The sequence below is a fragment of the Paroedura picta genome, chromosome 3, assembly GCF_049243985.1.
Source record: "Paroedura picta isolate Pp20150507F chromosome 3, Ppicta_v3.0, whole genome shotgun sequence".
NCBI lineage: Eukaryota > Metazoa > Chordata > Lepidosauria > Squamata > Gekkonidae > Paroedura > Paroedura picta.
This window is the reverse complement of record NC_135371.1, coordinates 137,586,992-137,609,402: the sequence shown is the minus strand read 5'-3', so window position 1 is coordinate 137,609,402 and position 22,411 is coordinate 137,586,992. Positions and strand designations below refer to the sequence as shown.

The 22,411-nt window shown below is 42.6% G+C and overlaps 1 protein-coding gene across 5 annotated transcripts in view; it reads right to left on the bottom strand.

Annotated features, from left to right (window-relative positions):
- Positions 1-21,607, bottom strand: part of RPTOR (regulatory associated protein of MTOR complex 1) — a 520,373-nt gene extending 498,766 nt beyond the window's left edge. For 4 of the 5 annotated variants that reach the window (XM_077328217.1, XM_077328219.1, XM_077328218.1 and 1 more), the window contains exon 1: positions 20,020-21,606. In XM_077328217.1, the coding sequence (XP_077184332.1) occupies positions 20,020-20,181 (162 nt within the window). In that variant the 5' untranslated portion in view covers positions 20,182-21,606. Of the gene's footprint in view, positions 1-20,019 lie in introns of all 5 variants that reach the window. The other variant, XM_077328221.1, reaches the window with a different exon arrangement.
- Positions 21,608-22,411: the final 804 nt, after the last annotated feature.

Sequence of the window (22,411 nt, the reverse complement as noted above, 5' to 3'; positions counted from 1 at the left end):
TATTTTAAATTTATGATCTCCAATAAAACGTTTGTATTTTTATAATTGTTTTCATCCCTAACCTTTTTGGTTCTCGCCTGTTTTTCAGGTTGGGTTTTTTGCGCTGTTCTTCTAATTATATTATTGAAGTACATATCAAAAGACTTTTAAAAGATTCTGCTGCCAAAGTCAGACTATATTGTCATGACAGTAATACAAGTTAGTTGATCAATCAAAGGTACAAGACACTGGTCATGAGAGACCAATCAAACCCATTATATTGGAAATTAAAGGCTAGTTTGAGGGTCAATATATGCTTGCATAAAAGAGCCTCTTGTAGAGCAGAGTGGTAAGGCAGTAGATATGCAGTCTGAAAGCTTTGCCCATGAGGCTGGGAGTTCAATCCCAGCAGCCGGCTCAAGGTTGACTCAGCTTTCCATCCTTCTGAGGTCGGTAAAATGAGTACCGAGCTTGCTGGGGGGTAAACGGTAATGACTGGGGAAGGCACTGGCAAACCACCCGGTATTGAGTCTGCCATGAAAACGCTGGAGGGTGTCACCCCAAGGGTCAGACATGACTCGGTGCTTGCACAGGGGATACCTTTACCTTTTACCTTTATATGCTTGTGTATGCATCACAGGGCACAGCTATTCAGTGTTCTGATCCAGAGGAGCATCAGGGAATCTTAGTCCTACTATACTGGATTGTATCTGTTAAACTTTATTTTAGTTCAGCAAATTAATGTATATGCAAATGAAATTATATGAATCTGGACAGTCTCAAGAGAACAAGAATTAACTGCTAGTTAACATTAACCTAATATGACCATGAGAAAATAAAAGAACACTGCCTGCTCATGGACAGTATTCTCATTAGAACACACACAAGTATTTCATCCAAGAAAAAAAAAACATCTTCCACCCCAGATTATTTACTACCTCCCCTTTGTGGTCTAACACTATCTTATTTTTCACTATTTCACTTGAAGTGTCTGATATGTGATCAGCACTGTACATGCCAATATTTATTTTCCGTTCTAGAGTTTCATGTGCTTTAAAGGAACATTTTTCCTTGAAAACTGACACCAAATTGGCAAGAATAAGCAATAGTGTAGCTGGCTGGTCCTGAAGACTAATAGGGTTGTTTTCCTGCAATCCTCTCCCTGCACACATAAAAACTATGGTACTCTACACTACAGTAATTTGAATCCCTTATAAATACATTGTTCAGCTACAGTATATATTACTCATACATCCTTCTGTGTGACCCATTTTCCCAAGATGTTGAAACATAATCATTAAAAAAAAAATCAGGCTGAGGCAATGAGAAACCTGCTGCTCTCCAACTGCTAAGCAGTTTTCCAGATGTATTAGTCTTGATGATGAGAAAATACATTGTTATTTACAAAATGATTAAAATACTGGCAGCATCCAAAAACAAAATGCAAATTCAGCTATAAATTATGCTAGATTAAAAAAACGATCCTTCTATAGAATTTTAAGTGTATAAAATTGGAAAAGAACAACAGTTTAAGTTAAGGGACAGAGTTCCCCCCCCCCCCCAATGTAGAGTACCATGTTGCTCCCTTCCATTAGAAAGGCAGTAAACATTTTTAAAAGGCAGGAAGAAAGATTCAGCAAATTATAGGCTTATAAGTCTGCTAAATATTATTAGCAAACTCTATGCTAGACATCTTCAAGGACATTTTCAAAACTGGTTAGAGAAAGAAGATTTTTTAGTTTACAAACAGGCATGATTTAGGAAAGGAAGATCTACCATAGATCATTGTATTGTATTACAACACCTAGTGGAAAAGTAAATCTACAAAGGCACATCCTCCTTATATGCTGCCTTAAAGGTAAAGGTAAAGGTATCCCCTGTGCAAGCACCGAGTCATGTCTGACCCTTGGGGTGACGCCCTCTAGCGTTTTCATGGCAGACTCAATATGGGGTGGTTTGCCAGTGCCTTCCCCAGTCATTACCATTTACCCCCCAGCAAGCTGGGTACTCATTTTACCGACCTCGGAAGGATGGAAGGCTGAGTCAACCTTGAGCCGGCTGCTGGGATCGAACTCCCAGCCTCGTGGGCAAAGCTTTCAGACGGCTGCCTTACCACTCTGCGCCACAAGAGGCTCTTATATGCTGCCTTAGTAGACCTCATATCAGCTTTTGATTCCACCTCCCGTATAAAGCTCTGGGAAAAATTAGAATTAGAATTCTCATCTATTGATCACTGCCTACTGCTTCTTATCTGAGCATTCCACAAACAAACTGCCTTGAAAGTCCGATGCAGCAGGCAAGCCATCTTTCTGATAAAATTAGGGCTCAGGGTGTGAGACAAGGGTTTCTTTTGGCCCCTCTGCCATTTATCTGCTTTATCAATGATCTTGTCAAAAATCTACAGAAAGCTGATCACTATCCACCTAATTAGTTGACTGCCTTATTTGAGTTATTTTGTATGCAGATTATGCTGTTTTGCTATCTCAGCTCCCAATGGGAATGTGGAGAGCCTTGGATTGTCTAGCACAGTACTAGAGGGAAGAGCATCTCCCAATCAACTACCAAAAATAAAAAATTATGGAATTCTGAAGACACCCAAAAATCAGGACATGGACACTAAACAGCCATAGTCTGGAACAGGTTCACAAATTTAAATATCTAAGGATGATTTTCCAAGCTTCTAGGAATGTACACTGCTCCTATGCTGCTGTTCAAGGAGAGAAGTCAGCCCTCAGTATAACAAAGTTCTTCTTCTCCAGGGGAGGCTACTCTGTCCCAGCAGCACTAAAGTTGTTTCAAGCCAAGTCTTTGGCTCACCTGCTTTATGGATCCTTCCTTGTTCCCTGAATCCTGTTTCAAACCCCTCAGGAAAGTTAAATTTAAGTTCCTGACAGCTGTGTTACAAACACCCAAGATACATCTTGAACACTATGATCAGACTCGAGACTGGCATGATAAGAGTCGGGGTAAGGGTCCATCTTCGGTCTTTCTACATCTGGCTTAAGGCAATTTTTAACCCCCAATGTCTCCCCCCCCCAACACTCCAGGACTTTTTCCAATCCAGCTGGCTTAAAGATAATGGGATCTTCCCCAATGACACCCTTAGGCATGGTAAGGCCCAGGCAAGGTGAGTCATCAAACAGAGAAGATGCCAAATGACAGAAAGACATTGCAAGTGCTTCTACCTTCTTAGCACCAGTATCACGAAGATATATCCTAGCACCTGCTGCTTATTTATCAACAATCAATTTCCATGATCACAGAAGAGTGTTCACCATGGTCCACTGCCAAATCCCCAGGAATTCCCCAACCCAGAGTTGGCAACCCTAATGCAGAATGAAATTCCAGAGCCAAAAGAAGATGGCACTAAAAACAAGGATTACCTATGCAAAAAAAAATACATATTTACAGCTTATTTTCAGTGGCCGAGTACAATTTTTTAAACTTGAAGTTTATGTGCTTGAAAGTAGGATCAGTTTTGTAAGCCAAAACCTGAATAACTCTTTAAATTCATGTAGTAAAGCAGTGGTCCCCAACCTTTTTATCACCGGGGACCTTTTATCACAATTTTACTGAGGCCCGGGGGGGGTAGTCTTTTGCCAAGGGACATTGCTGCCGCCTGAGCCACTGCTCCACTTGCTTTCCTGCTGGCGCCACTGACTTCCCGCCATCCGCTGGGGGCGTTGCCAGCAGCAGCTGTGCAGTGCCACGCTGACGGGGAGCCCCAGCCATGGCGGCCGATGGAGAGTACCAAAGGTGAGCCAGCGGCAGAGTGGCAGGGCAGCCACTGAGGCAGCAGCCAGAGAGGAGGATGAGGAGGAGCGGCGGCCTGGTCCCGACTGATCTACGGACCGGTGGTTGGGGACCACTGTAGTAAAGGAATTACTGCTCTTTGTTTCTAAGATGCTCTCCCCAACTTTCTTTTCATCCCTCTTCATTAAGTCTCTGGTGATCAAGCAGGCCTTGATTTCCTGGCTACTGCTAAAATTAATTTTTAGTTTCTCATTATTGTTATTGTTATTGTATTTAAATTTAGCCATCTGCTTCTCAGATTCTGTCATATTGATTCTGCTTTCCTTCTCACATATTACTTGTAGTCTGCTTCTTTCCTTTTCTGCAAGGCATTTGTCTGCTATTTTACTTTCAAATATCTTATTAATGACCTGATAAACAGTAAAGAAATCTATTGGAATCACTGGCTAATTAGTCCAAAAATAAAAGAGAAAAGAATTTTTTTTTAAAGCAGGAAAACTTTCTAAGAGGAAGAAAGGGGGTGGTAACATGTAACATTTCCAGTGGGTAATGTTAATACATACCCCCTCTCTCCAAAACTTGCATTATTTACTGCCTGCTAAACAATCTGATTTACTAAACTGTTTAAAAGCTGTAGAGTTTGCTGTCACATTATCATCATCATTATCATCATCATCATTTTATTTATTTCCCGCTTCCCCCTGGAGGCTCAAGGCGGGTTACAATCACATAAAATCCCCAAAAAACCCCTAAGACAGTAAAAAGTAATATAGAGAAAAAGGCCTATCAGACCAAGAAGTTGCGGCAAAAAAACTCATGCTAGACTAATCTCACATCCCATATAAAAGGGAGGTAGAGGGGTGCTGATGTAGCTCTCTACCACCATTTTATGAAGCGGGGCATGATCTCCTTGCTGCCTGGCCTCAACCGTAGACCTGGCGGAAGAGTTCTGTCTTGCAGGCTCTGCGGAATGCTGGAAGTTCCCGCAGGGTCCGCAGCTCTTCCAGGAGCTCATTCCACCAGGTCAGGGCCAGGACCGAAAAGGCCCTGGCCCTGGTCGAGGCCAGGCGAACCTCCCTGGGTCCAGGGATGACCAAAGGATTAGCACCCGTAGAGCATAAAGCCCTGCGGGGGGCATAGGGCAATAGGCGGTCCCTCATATACACTGGGCCCAGACCATGGATGGCCTTGAAGGTCAAAACCAGAACCATGAACCTGATCCAGAAAATAACTGGCAACCAATGCAGCTGCCTCAGCACTGGCTGGATATGGGCCCTCCAAGATGTACCTGTGAGGACCCTAGCAGCTGCGTTTTGGACCAACTGTAGTTTCCGGATCAAGCCCAGAGGCAGGCCAGCGTAGAGCGAGTTACAGAAATCTATTCTGGAGGTGACCGTTGCATGGATCACTGTGGACAGGTGTTCAGAGTACAGATAGGGCGCTAGTAGCTGGGCCTGGCGAAGATGGAAAAATGCTCGGTCAGCTACTCATTTGACCTGTGCCTCGAATGTTAATGAGGCATCAATAGTAACTCGAAAGCTCAAGCCCTGAATAAATCATTGTTTGCCTTAAAGGTGCTATTGGACTCTGATTTTATTGTACTTTGGTATATGTTAGAATTAATGTCTTTCCCTCCATGCCAACAAATCACTGTAATTACGAAAAACTTTTGACCTGGCATTTCTTACTGTAACCTATATAGGTCTGTCACATATATTTAAAGTTATATATTTAAAGTTATCCTCTCTTTTTTTTAATGCAATAAATTTAAGTATATTTTCTTCTATTACCTCAATACAAGTAATAATATAAATTGGCCGATGGCTCAAAATAGTATCGAGATCCTGGTCCAAAAGGGACTTGCCACTGAGGAAAAGATAATAGAAAATGGATTTTATCTGGAAAACCATTCTGGCTGACATCCTTGGAATGAAATAAACTGAAAGTAAACTCAAGAAAGGACATTGTTTAAAAACACTCTTTACTATTTTTTAATGCTATAAGGATAGGTTTTTTCTTCTTGGTTTGTGTTATCTGAGACCGCCCTGAGTTTTTCCTACTGTCTCCACCCACAATGGCAATTACATGTTGAAGCAATCATACCGATTTTTTAGGAGTAGGTATCAAATTAATCCAGGATCACTTTCCATACCTACCAAAAATCCCCCAAATACTTTTAATTAAAATTGTTGTTAATATTGTTCTCTTTCTATTTCTCAAAAAAAAAAACTAAATGATATTCTGCAACTGGCTTGATAATGTTTCAGAAAAATAAGAAAATATTTCAGAATTGATAAACCCAAAGAGAACATAAAGTCTGAACAAAACTCTGGCAATATATATTAATAATTTACAAGGCCCCACAGGTAGTCCACAGCTATGTGCATCCTAAAAGGTCAAGTCTCACTGTGACTACAGTGACAGCATGTACTAGTTTCTTCATTCTGGCTTTCCTTCATTCTGTTTTTCTTTTTTAACCTCCACATTCTGCAGTTCTCCCATCAATTACCCTGGCTTGGTTTACTTAATAAAAAGAACAAACAGTAATGCCAACATTACCTCATATAAAATAAATTCCTGCTTGATTCACCGTTTACCAAATAAAAGGCACTTCTTTGGACAAATATTACAATTTAATTCATTCATTACAGCCCTGTATACTAGCTTTTAACCTTGTATTTTAATTCTGTATTGCTTTTAATTTGCTGGACACTTGTGATGTCTGTGTTCTGCAGCTTCTGTTACTTTGCTAGCTGCCTTGTATTTGTGGAGATAAGCAGGCTATAATTATTTAAAATAAATTTTAAACACAGACATTAGCAGCAGCAATCAAACTGCAAGTTATTCATATGTACTTTCTATAGTGCTGTGAGTGTAATGTGAAGTTCCTGTGAACAGCTCTATTCTAAGGGGCTTGGTTGACCTCAAGCAATCTGATTGGAGCAAAGCTCTATTACAATAGAATGTTCACTTTCCTTAAGGACTGTGGAAGTTTTCCCCAAGGGCTATAGTAGTTAATCAGTGCCATTATAACCACACAACCAAAAGTGGGGGCAAGCATTTGTTGACCTGGGGGAAAAAAACTAAGAGTAGTTTAGAGTTGGAAACAGAAGAGAAACAGACATTCTTTTGGATTAGCTCAAGCATTTTGGGGAAGCAAGCTCTCTGTTATCCTTAAAGGTAAAGGTAAAGGTATCTCCTGTGCAAGCACCGAGTCATGTCTGACCCTTGGGGTGATGCCCTCTAGCGCAGTGGTCCCCAACCTTTTTATCACCGGGGACCACTCAACGCCGGGGACCACTCAACACCTTTTACTGAGGCCCCGGGGGGGGGGGGTAGTTAACTCCTCTACTCTCAACCACTGCCCTAGCGCTCTCTGATCGCTATGGTAATGTTTAAACATCCCTTCAAAATAAAATACAGACACGCCACAACAATGAACATAAGGAACCTTTTATTTTCATGGAAATTTTAACTCATGACAATGACAAATCAATGGGAACCCTGAGCTTGTTTCTCTGCAACGAGATAGTCCCACCTGGGAGTGATGGGAGACAATGACACCCAAAGTGTGTTGCAAAGGGCCGGGGGGAGAAGGCGTCCTTCGGGGCCCACCTCCAGTTAGTCGAAGTACCACATGTGGTCCGCGGCCCACAGGTTGGGGATCGCTACTCTAGCGTTCTCATGGCAGACTCAATACGGGGTGGTTTGCCAGTGCCTTCCCCAATCATTACCGTTTTACCCCCCAGCAAGCTGGGTACTCATTTCACCGACCTCAGAAGGATGGAAGGCTGAGTTGACTGCTGGGATTGAACTCCCAGCCTCATGGTCAGAGCTTCAGACAGCATGTCAGCTGCCTTACAACCCTGCGCCACAAGAGGCTCCAGTTATCCTTACAGGTAAGAAAATAAAGCAAATATTTCTAAAATGCCACAAGTCTCCAGTGCTTTGTCCCACAAAGGGAACCGATCTGGGTAAGCATTAGTCCTGGAATTTCCTTCTATTTGAAAAGTGAGGAGCATGTAATGATAGACAAACATGCATAAATGTACACATTCTGTTTACTGGCTATTTGCTCAATAGTATACTGATTATGAAACTAAAAAAACAGCATCAGCCACTGGGAAGATACTCATTAATGTTCAGTATTGTTGTTTAAGACATTGTTTTTGTCTTTAAAACCGTCAGGAGCGCGAATGTGGTTTGTCCATCCTTCTGTTGGTCCACGCGATAAACAGGAACAACAGTCCTTCCACTGTGGCATGTCCAGGGTTCTGTACAGCAAAGTAAGCAGCCAAGCCTGCATTAGTTTACTGATCCCTTTTCCTCCAAGTGAGGAAGAGGAAGGACAACCGGCAATGAATTTAAATAGCCCCAGAGATGAACAGTGCTTAATGACATGTAACCACTTAAGGCTTCAGAGGTTCTCCTTCCTGCTGTTTATTCTCTGGTGGTACAAAAGGATAGTTTTAGCTTGACCTTGAAAAATAAAATTCAACATCTCAGGAAGGCACCATAGATACAGCATGCTGTTTACTACCCTTAAGGAAGCAGAGACAAACGTGACCCCTGAAGAGAACAAACACTGCCCTACTGAAGACGCATACAGAGAGCATAAAAGATTCCAGTTATCATTGTCGAGTACCACTCCCAATTCCTGACAAATCACTGAACTACTAAAAATTTAGCATAATGCTACAGCTTTTATTAACATATCTGAAATCAGAAGTTTATTCTGCAGGTAATATCTCGGGCAAGTGCAAGTTACAACAGAACAACATTTGTAATTCAAAATGCTGAGGTAAGAAGCAGCAGCTATGGTATTAGCAATAATTTGTAAAATGCCAATGACACCAGTTTACTCTTCTGCCACTGCAAATCTTTCCAGTGCAATAAGGCAGAAGTGGCTTACTTCAGTGTGTTACATGTACAACAGGAAGTTTTAAAACCTTGGCAAATCTATTTTTTGTCCTCCCAACAAAATTTCTGTAACAGTATTTAGCATTGCCTTGATGTGAATGGCCCAGTCTAGCCTGACCACATCAGATTTCAGAAGATCAGCAGCATTGCAGACAGGCAATGGTAAACTGTCTCCATTTTTCTCTTACCTTGAAAACCCTACAGGATCATCGTAAGTTGGTGGTGACTTGATGCCATTTTACACAGAAAGACACACATAGATTTAGTGTAGCCAAATGAAGAATCACTATCATCAACTCCTCCACCCAGCCCAGACTAAGGAGGACCAGGAAGGGCTTAACACGCCAGAGATGCGTCGTTACTGTCAACTACTGAGAGAGCTCCCATGCCACTGCACTGGTCCATGACCTCCTGAGACCCATTCCCCACTCTGCAGGAATGGTGGTGAAAGAAAATCTAGGCCAAAGCAGCCCAAAGTGTCAGGCTGGCTGTGCATAAGCCTATCCCAGTGCCATGCAGTGAGTGCAATGCTTCTTTGGTCAAAGCACAATACAGCCACAGGAGCTCGCTACCTGACAAGAGTGCAGCTGAAGCTTATTTAGCTTCCTCCCAGCATTTAGCCTGAGGCCTGGGAAAGCTACTTTGCTGGATCAACTGTTCTACTAAGTACAAGCATGTCTTCTAGCTCCAGTCAATGCTTCCACGTTTTGCTTTCTAAGCCTGAAGGCACCACTCAAACAGAGACCTGACTGGCCCTGCTCACAGAACACAGGAAAGTCATCAAGATTCATTCTATCCTTTTAGAAATGGAAGAAACAATTTGAAGGCTATAACTCAGTAGTTCCCAACTCCAGGTCCGATAGATCAGTTGATACCGGTCCGTGGCTCCTCGTCCTCCTCCCCAGCTGCTGCCTTGAGGGGCTGCCCTGCCACTGTGCCACCGGCTCACCTTTGGTGCTCTCCAGTGGCTGCCATGGCTGGGGCTCCCCCTCGGCATGGCGCTACGCAGATGCTGCTGGCAGCTCCTCCCAATGGGCGGCAGGAAGTCAGGGGCGCCGGCGGGAAAGCAAGTGGAGCAGGGGCTCAGGCGGCAGTAACATCCATCGGCAAAAGACTACCCCTCCCGGGCCTCAGTAAAATTGTCAAGCATTGATCAGCCCCGGTAATAAAAAAGTTGGGGACCACTGCTATAACTGATAAGTTTATATGACCTGCCTCGTGGTCTCACAACCATAGCTGGCATACAGCACTTTCCATAAACAGAGCATGACTGAAGAGAGATCTACTGGAGAACAATTTATGCCCATGAAGAAGCAGCACTGGGAGTAAATACAAAATCATGCTTCCATGAGACATGCTCAAAGGCTACATCTACTTAGTAAATTAAAATCATAAAGGCAGATACCATGAGAAGGATTCCCTGGGAAACAGCATAATCATTGATTTATTTACTTCCTTTATACCTCGTATTTCTCCCCCATGAGGATCCAAAGCAGCTTACACTGTTCTCCCATCCTCCATTTTCTCCTCACAAAAGCCCTATAAGGGAGATTAGGCTGTCATCCTGCAAGCCCCTATACCACTATTTAAACAAAGCAAAGGAGCAAACAGTCCTCAACAATAAATACTTTACCCTAGTATTCAATAAAACCAAAAATATCTCTGTATGGATAACAACACTTTGAGATACAGACCAAATGCAAAAAAGAACAAATTCCTGTTGACGTATCTTAAATTTACACAGCGTAGTCACATGAAGCTTAACATCTCGGAGATGGAGATCCCTTGGATAAGTGGGAAAGGGCAGACCAGGAAGTGCAACTACCTAGTGTGAATGGTGTGCTACTCAAAACAGCACAATTGGCCAGGAATTTGGGTGTGATCCTTGACACTTCCCTAACCAAAGAGGATCAAATTTTTCCATCTCCACCAAGCTAAATTACTGGCCCGAGAACACCTTGCCATAGCAATCCATGCAACAGTCACCTCCAGACTGAGTTATTGCAACACACTCTATGCAAGCCTATCCCAGACGATTGGTACAAAATGCAGCTGCTCATATCCACACCCAAACCCAATGGAGGGTCCACATCACCCTGATCCTCCAGCAGCTGCACTGGCTACCAACTGAATACCGGATCAGGTTTAAGGAGCTAGTACTCACCACACACCGTCAGGATCCTGCATACCTCAAGGACTATCTATTTGCCCATACCCACCAAAGAGCAAAGTGCTCTAACCATTCCAACAACCTGATGATCCCTGCCCCACAGAAGTCAGCCTAACATTAACTAGAACTTGAACAATTCCGTAGGGGCTGCAAAACAGAGCTCTTCCACTGGGCTTTTGGGTGAAGCCAGCAATGAGGACCTGCCTACAACCTGGTCCTTTACCAGACAACTCCTGACATCCAATAATCTCCCTAACAGAAATTGTCCCGTAACTGTTCTACCTACCTAGTGTTACTACTGTTATAATTGTTATTTTGTTCATCACTCCAAATGTTGCACTGTACCTTTCCGCTCCCAACTATGTACTCCCAGTTCTATGTACACAGAACTCCCAGTTCTATGTACACCGCCCTGAGATGCCATAGTAAGGGGAGGTATATAAGTTGAATAAATAAATAAAGATGCTGGCCAGTACATCTGCTTGCTGGATGTTACATCACATGCTGTGTTGGGCCTATTATGCACGACCACTGAAACAGCGGCATGGAGAACGCAGAGGAGGAAGAAGTGAAGCAAACTGCTTATGCACAGGATGGAACGCAACGGCAGCAAAACCCAGAGTATCTGATTATGCACGCGGCTACTCCGGAGCTGCTTCTGGTTGCGCCCTGGTCCCAGGAAGCTCCACTTTCTTGCGCATCTTGCTAACGCGGCTTATTCGGCGGCATACGTTGACTTTGCGCCCGGTTGCTGCCTGCAGCGTGCATAATTGGTGATTTTAGCCACCGCCATTCCACCCTGAATGTGGACCTTCCACTCCGTGCATAATGGGCCTTGGCGGGATATGGGTGGCAGGATGGGTATTGGAGAGTATTTTCTGATTTTTGTCTGCCATCTTGTTGCTGTTCAGTGGTTTTAATGCTGTTTATGTTTAATTGGGGGGAGTATTGATTTTATTGTTTTGGTGTATTGGGCTATTGTGCCTTTTTTGTAAGCTGCCCTGAGCTGACACGTTGGGAGGGGCAGGGTATAAATTCAATAATAAATAAATAATAAATAAATTAGTAAACACAAGCAAAAATTTACAAGATGCCAAGAGAGATTCAAGGAGGCATTTATAAATTGTTTTCAGAAGGTTCATAGCCTCTTTCCTCTCACCTGAATATATACAATGGCAAGGGTGGAATGGGAGCTAATAGTTGTCAAATGAACAGATGGTGTATGACATTATTTTCTACAAGAGGTTTATGTGAAGCAGCCCAGTACCATATGGCTCCTTACCAATACATTTCAAAGATTCCATGGTTTATTTACATTTATCTGCCACCACAGGAATGGAGAATATGGAAATTGGATCATGTTATAATGGATTTTTTTTTAAACAGGGAAACTCATTTCATTAACAAGTATTCTCTACAGACATTTTCTACAAGATTAAAACTTGTAGAATAAACTTCCTAATAAACTCTTTAAAATAAACATAAAGTACAGTTGCAAAGCCAACCTGTTTTATTTATTTATTTGTTTGTTTATATTTTTAAACCACCCTTCCCTACAGCTTTGGGCAGTTTACATAAAACATTTTGGGACATTTACATAGAACACTATCAAAATCAATATAACAGTATAACAATAACAACAACATAACATATAGGCAGGGAGGCGGTCTCTCAAGTACACCAGGCCCAGACCGCCTATGGCCTTAAAGGTGATTACCAAAACCTTAAGCTTAATCTGGAATTGAACTGGGAGGCAGCCGATCTCCATGATGTCTTAGTGAGAATCCTGACCGCGGCGTTCTGCACCAGTTGTAGTTTCTGGATCATGGATAAGGGTAGGCCTACATAGAGCGTGTTGCAGAAGTCCAGTCTGGAGGTGACCATCACATGGATCACTGTAGCTAGGTGCTCTGGTTCCAGGTAGGGCGCTAGTAGCTTTTAGGATTGGGAATGAAGTACTCCATTAAGGGTAAGATCAGGACTGAATTAAGTCGACCAGAGCAAAATTACAGGAACATCAAATCTCCAGCCTCAGTTTCCAAACCAACTTCCCTAATAACCTGGCTATTATAGCTCAGAAGAATAACATTAGTCTTCCAAAAGATATCAGTTTCATTTTGATTACATTATTATGCAATATTTATGTTTTATTGTTGCTTATTATGCTATAGGCACAGTTTACATCAAGCAATTACAGTCACTCAGCTGACATCTGTTCGTTCCATATATTAAACTATTTCCCCATGAATTGAATTTATGAATCTCTCAAAGCCAATGCATAAATCCAGAAATTATTTCCAAATACCTGCTTGTCTTCAAAAGGTAGACCTAGGATTAGTTGCTGGTCAACTACTAATATTCCCATATTAGCAGGGAGAAGAAGGAGACACTGCAATTAATCCTCTAAAACACAATAACTATCAGTGCATGCTGATTGGGGAGCACAACATAATGAGCTATAATAAGCATCCACCTCCCCACAGGTATGCCCCCTGGATTGCTTTGCCCACCTCCAGCCCCAATGCCCAATGTCTTTCCAAACTGCAAATTCACTAAGCAGGGGTAAACTCAGGGAGAAAGGAAGGTAACAGCCATTTTAATTATTTGAAAACGTCAAGATTTGTGTATAGGCTTGATGCTGAAAGTGCCAGTAAACTTGTCCATTAATGCTGGTTCTTGAAGAGATTGCATGTGGTAATGAAATCAGTACATTCTATTAGTCCATTAGAACAAACAGCTCCTCCCATACGCCTCTTTAACTATGGAAGCCCCACTGTTTTCCAAGTCTCACTAAGGAAAGATTTAATTCTCACTTGGCTGGTTACAAGGCACCAAGGGGAAAAAAGGTTGTCAAAATGAAGCTGCTATAACCAGGTTTTTGCTTTCCTTCATTTCAGAAATTAATATAAGTAAATATTTTAAATTTGGTAGGAACTTGTCAGTACAAACCCAACACATTCCAGACACTTTTATTATAGTGAAGTTCATTCTATCAAAGCTATGAAATTTAATTCCTCATTCAAATGTAGTTTCTACTCTGGGTGATAAAGATTATTTACATAAATAATGCACCAAAGCAATATCATTTCATTAACATGCATATACCATGAACCAAAAATAGAAAGTAAATATTCTGCAATGTTTCAGAATCCTGGACAAAGCGGATAGTGAATATTTAACTATGTTACTAAGATTTGTCAATAAGTATACTTATTGACAAATCTTAGTAACATGGTTAAATATTCACTACCCGCTTTGTCCAGAATTCTGAAACACTGCAGAATATTTATAACTTATTATCTACTTTATTATTTATTAATGGAGAGGGTCATTCCCCCACAATCTTCTTCCTCACAAAAAAAAAAGTCCTTTGTTCCTTGCTAGTTTGTTGACTAGCAAGAGTGTTACAGTTTCAGGGGTCTCTCTGTGTAATCTTAGTTCCCAGTGAGGACATATATGGTAGAAGATGGTCCTTCAATACCCCAATCCAAAGCAATGTAGGGAGTTAAAGGTCAAAAATAACACCTTGAACACTAATTGTTGTAAAACTGAAGTCACATGATCTCAGTAAATGGCCCAAACCAGGAGTCTAGCCACAACATTCTGTGCTCGCTGCTGAATCCAAACACTCTTCAAGGGTAGCCCCACGCAGAGTACATTGCAATAATCCAATGTTGAAGACATAGAATCATAGAATCATAGAGTTGGAAGGGGCCATACAGGCCATCTAGTCCAACCCCCTGCTCAACACAGGATCAGCCCTAAGCATCCTAAAGCATAAGGCATGGATTGCTGTGGTTTGCTCAGACAGAGCTAGAAATGAGAGCAGCTGAAACTATATGAAAGTACTTCAAACCTCAGCAGCCACCTGATTTTCTAAGGTGATTTCTGTGACAAGCAGCACTCACAAGTAATGTTCTCTCTTATTTCCCCCCCTGCTGAGCACAGCAGTTCACATCCTGAGCAGAATACAATCCTTATCCATGGTTCTCCTACATATTTGGGATACCGCCCGGGGGGTGGAGCATGTCTGACCACCCTACAATGTCTGCTGGCCGCACCCTGATTGGGCCGGCCCCTACACAGCCTGCCGGCCGCAGCAAGAAGGAGGAGTAGGTGGCGCGAATGTGCCAGCGCAGATAACACAGTGGCGGCAGCAAGAAGCCCCCAACGGAAAAGGTGCCACCTCCACGAAGGAGGCTATGGAGGCAGGGGGGCCATGGGGAGGCCAGAAGCAGGTGGCACCCAGAGCAGCCCAGCGCCGGCCGCAAGCATCACCACAGGCAGCTGTGACTCACTGAACAGCTCTGCCATTTTGCTCCCACCAGTGGCTGGGGCTGTTTCCATCTCCGCCTCGGACGCAGCTTGACTGATGCCCCGACAGCACAGCAAGAAGAGCTCACCGTTAAACTGCTGCTCACTCCCAACCAGGGAAAGAGCGGCACTGGCCACAGCACCTTTCGGCTCCATGCAGGGGGACCAAACAACACCAGGAGGGAGAGAGAGGCTGGGCTACAGACACCTCCAGGGAGACCAGCGTGGCCTCTATAGCCATCTGTTCACCTGAGATCCTTGGGGTGAGAAAGGGGCCCACCACATCCCACAGAAATGTCTAGGCAGCCCATCCCACTTCAAGGCAACTGTGGGAGATGTGAAAATGGCAGCCCACCAACCTGATGTGTCCTCTCCGCGGCCCATTCAGGTCCAGGGAGCAAGAAGAAAGCAGGAAGCAGGAAGCAGGAAAAGAAGGAGGAGGAGGAGGAGGAGGAGGAGGAGGAGAGTTGGTTCTGATATGCCACTTTTCTCTACTTGAAGGAGGCTCAAAGCGGCCTTGCCTTTCCTCTCCCCACAACAGACACTCTGTGAGGTGGGTGAGGCTGAGAGAGCCCTGATATCAATGCTTTGTCAGAACAGTTTTATCAGTGCCGTGGCGAGCCCAAGGTCACCCAGCTGCATGTGGGGAGCGCAGAATGGAACCCAGCATGCCAGATTAGAAGTCTGCACTCCTAATCACTACACCATGCCAACTTGCCTCCCAGACACTATACCTTGTCTACTACCATCCCTAGATGTGTTCATATTCTTCTGGGAAAACAAAGAGGCAAAATAGGTACTGAGCCTTTCCACTTTCTCTCTGACAGACTCTCCATCTTCACCCAGCAATGCGCTTATTGCTTAATTCCCCTTACATTTGATCCTCACATATCTAAAGAAGCTTTTCTTGTTATAGTAGGCTTTCCTGTTCAGTCTCAGCTCACTCCCAGCTATGGCCTCTCTAATGTCCTCTCTAATGACCTGCAGTGTCTTGAAACATGCAGATACTCTTCTTTAGAGGTTTGTCCTTCCCTCCATTTCTTGAACGTTTCCTTTTTTTTCCTTAGCACTTCCTGAAGTTCTCTGTTCATCCAAATACGCTTTTTGAATCCCCTACCATGTTTCCATCATGCTGGAGTTATGGTGTGAGCATGCAATAGCTTGTTTAAGGGGGGTGCACCCATCACTTGCTCCTTTCTCGTTCACTATTCTTGTCCACAGGATAACTCTCATCATGTCTCTGAGTTTATTAAAGTCTGCCCTATGAAAGTCTAACATACACAACTAAGAAATTCCTTCACCCCGCCCCAACTCAAAAGGAACTCTAGGAGGACATGGTCACACCCTCCCCCCAGGGTCCCCACTTCCTTCAACACATCTACCAGCTCTTGCCTGTTCATCAGTACTAAGTCGAGTATGGCTGAACCTCTCATAGGTTCTTCTGACATCAGTTGTCAGCCATACAGGTCAGAAAGTTGTTCAACTCTTAACAGTTAATAGAGTTTGTTTCTCAGCACACATCAAGGAATTTGAAGTCACCCATAATTACAAGATCTTGTCGTCCAGATATTCTTCCAAGTTGCTCAAAGACAGCAGCATCCAGGAAGTCTGTAGCAGATGCCAACCAGTATACTCTTTGTTTTTTCCTCCCTTATCTTCACCTAGATACTTTCCACTGGTGCTCCTCTAGTATTTCTTGGCCGGCAAGCTCTCTTCTCACCTACAGCACTACTTTTTTTCTGACACACGTGAGATACACTCCCAGCACAGAATTAAATAATAGCAAAGAGTGGTGACCCTAGATACATATCATAGGAGGTGGTTTCCAAAAAGGATAAAATTTATATATATATATTAGTTGGAGCCATAATTTACAGATCCCATTTAACCACTCAGCTGCACTTCATAAAGAGTTGAATATAGGTATTTTATATAGAGTGTATCATCACAGTTCTGACTACTGAGGAAGACCCAATAGGGTCGAAACGCATTTGGTATTATGTGCTGTTAGTTCTGTAAAGTTTTTATTCTGTTTTTAATTGTGCATTATAATAAATAATCAACAAGTTTTACATTATTTTATTGTACAGCTCAACTTCTGAGTTCCTACCTGTTAAGATTGAATTGTGTTCCTTTTTTGGTTTTGGTCTTCCTTTTTATTGCCCATGCTTCATGTATTGGCATATAGAAGAAGAGTTGGTTCTTATATGCCGCTTTTCTCTACCCGAAGGAGTCTCAAAGTGGCTTACAGTCGCCTTCCCTATCCTCTCCCAACAGACACCCTATGAGGTGGGTGAAGCTGAGAGAGCCCTGATATCACTACTCAATCAGAACAGCTTTATCAGTGCTTTGGCGAGCCGGCTGCATGTGGAAGAGTGCAGAATCGAATCCAGCTCACCAGATTATAAGTCCGCAGTCCTAACCACTACACCAAACTGGCTCTTGAAGCTTCTTACCCTTCCCTGTCGGGCCACTGCTATTTGCTCTCCCACATTAGAATTCCTATATTGGATGTCTCATTTACCTTGTGACTTTATAGCTCTCCTGATGAATCTCCCCAGGTTCCTGCCAAACACATTCTTCTCCAACTTAGATAAGTTAAGTCCATCTGGTGTTAGGCCTTATTCTAGAAAATCTATCCCCATGGACCCAAATCCAACCTGCAGGCACCACCAACACAGCCAGAGGTTCACCACCATTATTTTCAGCTCCCAGGCAGGCCTGAAAAGAAAACCACTTGTGCTCCCATTCATTTCAGCTGCCTCCCAAGTTCTTCATAGTCAGCCTTGATATGAGCAATTGCATTTATGGCCATATCGTTCATTCCCACGTGGACAAATGGTTAATTCCACCATATGACTAGCCATTTTAAAAAATCTTGACTTGCTCAGTTCAGTGTTACTAGAACCCTCACCAATAAACCAGTATGTACTCTCACACCAAACATCTCCTATTTTCAACTTGTCAAGTCTAGTTAATTAATAAATCATTTATCAGATCATCTGTAATCTACAAAGCTATCTTTCAAAAGGCTCTCTGATTTCTTTCTTTTCAACTTTTCCTTGCACTGAGATTGGGTTACAGCAGTATGCATTTGCTGCCAAAGTTGTAGCTGTCCAAGAGAACACAAACAGAAATGACCTGTCAGGAATGCAAAGAAGATAAAAAGCCAAAGATGCTGACAGAGAGGTTACATTTGAATGTTTAAAATAAACAGTCCTCTAATTCAGGATGTTTCTAACAGTAAATGAATCAGAAGTAATTGAATGCCTGCCAGAACATGAACCAGTTGCTAACATGTTTTCAAATTTTCTTTTCTTCAGTGGCAAAAAAAAAGTATATATCAATTTATCACAGACTTGTCCAATTAGAACCCAAAGGTTTATAAGAGGTTCTTCAAAATTATGTAATATAACAATATTGCAAAAAAGTTATCTGGGGAACAGAATATCACCTGTATCATTTTCTAATCTTTTATAGTCCACACTGTAGCGATTAGGAAATGTAGAGTGTAAAAGAAGTAAATAAATAAAACCCAATCCATGCCCTATATTAAATAAATTGCATAAAGACATTCTTTGTGTAAATACCCATAAGAAAATGATCATTTGGAAGTCAAATATATAAAAATGAGCCTCAGGGGAGGGTGGTATATAAATATAATAAATAAATAAGAAAACATCAGATCATATACGTCCAGAAGCTGCCACTATACACTTCAACTGAAGAATCATGCACATATATCTTACCCTGTTGTATCTTATTTATAATTGCTTAACCTGAACAAGCTCTGTATGCTTAGATCAAAGGTGAGAGGAATGCTTCTTAGAGGTTTTACATTAGCTCACACTGAAGAACACAACTCAATAGTAAAGCAGAAATTTGCACATTCAGTCTCTGACACATCTAATTAAAAAGCATCTCAGTAGCAGGTGTTGAGACAGACCTCCCCCTGCCTAAACCTTAGTGAGCCATAACAGATAGTATTGAACAACCCAATGATTTGACTCAACTGAGTAGATTCATACATTCATCTCTGAGGTCTGCAATTACTTCAGTTCTTACATTATAAATATTTACTCTGTAAACAAAAGCATTTCTGTTTCTCAAAAGAACTCTCTTTCACACAGTAACTATTTACAAGTCCTTTTTCTGACAACATTCTGGACCTATAGCTTTCTCTCAGCAAAGACCCCAAAGGCTACTATATTCAGTGAAAGTTTTACTTTGTAATAGTTCAATTTAAGCAAGACAAGAATGTTAATGCTATATAGGAGAAAAGAGCAGACGTGAGCCAGAAAACAAAGATACTGTTAAGTAGTATGCTCTCCCAAGCTTGGCATCTCTGATAAACTATTTACCCTGCTAGCACCCTCTAAAATTTATTGGATGTTTTTATCTTTCACCCTCAAAGAAAGGCTTATATGTAACAAATTATTTTCCATTATTATTATTCCAGAACTAATGAACAAACTTTCTTTGATTGTTGCAGCTTTTGAAAACAACATTTTTAATGCAAGGTGACAACTTAGGATAGCATTTCTGCAGTTCTTGAAAACCTACTAATATTTTTTCACTTTTAAGATGGAAACAGTCTAATACTACTTTGTAAAATGTATTTTCCCTGCAACATATAGGCAAGAAAAAAAGTGTAAGCCCTCTAGCAACATGAATCTGCATATAGTGGATCTGCATAATGAGATAAAAAAGCAACGGTTAAAATTACTTATGCATTTCCACAATTTGTTTGCTCAAAAGGCTGTGGCTATTTAATATATGAAGATAAAGAACTGATCTACTAGATTGCAAACCTCATCTTGAACAAACAGTAACATTAGAATATCCCCTCCCCCTCCCCAATAAAATCTGGTACAGATCATTACCCGGTCTTTCATCCGCCAACTTTGAGCCAGTGACTTGGAACCCTCAATTTTCTCACAGTGCCTCTTCTTCATGAAAGCCAAGGGTAGATTCCAGTCAGTCATGTCCGACTCATCTTCTTCCCCAAGCCCCAGGAGGGGTGACTGCAGCATCTCAGACTCCATCAGAGAGGTAACCAAGGAGATAAAAAAATCTCCACTCTAACACAATGTGCAGAGAACAGTTGTGAAATAAAGGAATCTCGCAGGTCCTGTCTCAGATGAATTATGGGGGAAATCCCTGTTCCAAGTTTATTCTGAGAGCGCTATTGTTTCAGATGTGCACCAACGCTTCCTGCCAAGATGCTGGTGCACTCGTGTTCAAAATGGGTAAAGTCAGGAAATACTGTAATCCCTGTACAAGGAATAACTAGTGGTATATGGCAGGAAATTGATTATTACTCTCTAGGTGAAGCTATGAACTGCTGGTGTGCATGCGGATCCTTTTTCTGTCTTTTCATGAGTAAGAACAGGAACAAATATTAATTGTACCTCAATCTGAGGAAACCACAACGTAGTTCCAAACAGTCGTCTTTATTGGAACAGGCCCCTGTTCACAACAAAACTATTAGTTATTTTAGTGGAAAAAGTACTAGGAACAATTTGTTCAGAACCAAATGTAAGCAGAAAGACTTTTAAGAGTGTCACTAAAATAGAGCTTATACTTCAAAATCCAGTAAAGTCAATCACTGTTAATTGATAGAGGGATTCAAGCAACTGTGACAGCAGGGCAGGTTGGCACTCTTGTTTAGGATAAGTTTTGTGCCACACAGATTGTGGGCAATGCAAGGGCTACTGAAAAAGGAGAAGAATCCCTTTTCTATCAACAGTGCGGGCACATACCAGATTTTAATGGAAGGGGCTGTTCAGACGGTCTCAAAAACTGTGTTAATGGGGGGAAAGTTAGCACAAATATAGGGAGCTTTCACTGGGCAGGCAATTCCTGCTCTGAGCTCAAATATAAAGTCAGTTAACGCAGGATCACTGCCTCAGCAGGAGCTACAGGGGCAAAAGACGACGACCAGCCTTGCAACATGGTCTTCTGCTTAAAACAGAAATAACGAACATGAGTCGGGATCCTGTTTTAGATAAAATACTGAGTACAAAGATTAGAGATTACGGGAGAGGGGCAGTTTCGCCGGTAGCGTCTTTGTTCCAGGCGTGTCTATCCCGATCTTTGGAGAGGACGTAGGAGGAAACAGCTCACCCCCCAGCCCTTTGCGGGGCAGTCCGGTTCAGGCGATGCCTTAGGCTCTCCCTCGGCCTGTTTCCGAGATCTTGCAGGGGCGGGTGGGGGAAAACGTCCTACCCCCGCGGGGGTGCTTGCTCTCTATCCGGCTGCTGCCACCGGAGCCCGGTCCGGCCCATCGCGCCACCCGCCTCGGGCGGCTACTGGTTCCTCTTCGCGTACAAAATCCCCAGATAACGGGGTTTGGGAAGCAAAAGAAAAATGACCAATGTTTCCAGAGAGCCAAACTCCCTTCAGCAGCACACCAAGGAAGCGGCCATATTGCCAAAGCCCAGAATGCATCACGGCGACGGGCCGTCGTCCGGCTCATGCCGCGTCAAAATGCGTTCCTTAAGAGTCGTCGAAGGAGGGACTGAACGGGGAGAACGGTGTTGCCAAGGCAACTGCCTAAGCATTCTGGGAACAATATGCTTCAAAAGTCCGATTCCGGAAGCAGATGCTGCCTGAAACTCCTTAAAGCAGGCATTCCCTTAAAATAGGGAATTTGCACACTGTATTTTATATATATATATAAAAAAGGGGAAGAAACTTCCTCCTGTTATTCCCACCTGCAGTGTTGCCCCTATTTGTCCTTCCCCATGTACAGTTTGTGTGAGAAGCGAGGGGAATCTGTTAGTTCTTTTGTTTTCCTGAATGCCGTAAGTATACTGCGTCGTGGAAAGCGATGGCCTTTCAAATCCCGTCCTGAATGTCTGGGCCAAGATCAAGTATATCCGTTCTCATACATGTCTGGGTTGACCCTGTCGTTCTACCAATCTTAGCCTGGTCAAAAAGGTTGCCAGTTTTCAGATGGGGCTTGGAGATGTCCCGAAATTACAATTGATCTCCACCCAAGAGAGATCAGTTCCCCTGGGGAAAATGGCTGTTTTGGTATTAAAACTGTCAGTATTAGTTATAAACGATGGACTCTTTCCCAGTTGTGAAAAGAAATAATTAAAAGAGACTAGTTGCTTGCCCCCATCTGTCTCCACCTAAGGGTGGAAGCATCCCCTCTTCTTTTTAGTTTATTTTATTTGGGACAATGTGACTGTAATATGATGTCAGTAATATGTAATGTAATTTTGAATTTAACTCTCTGGTCTCAGGACAAGATAGTTACCATCACAG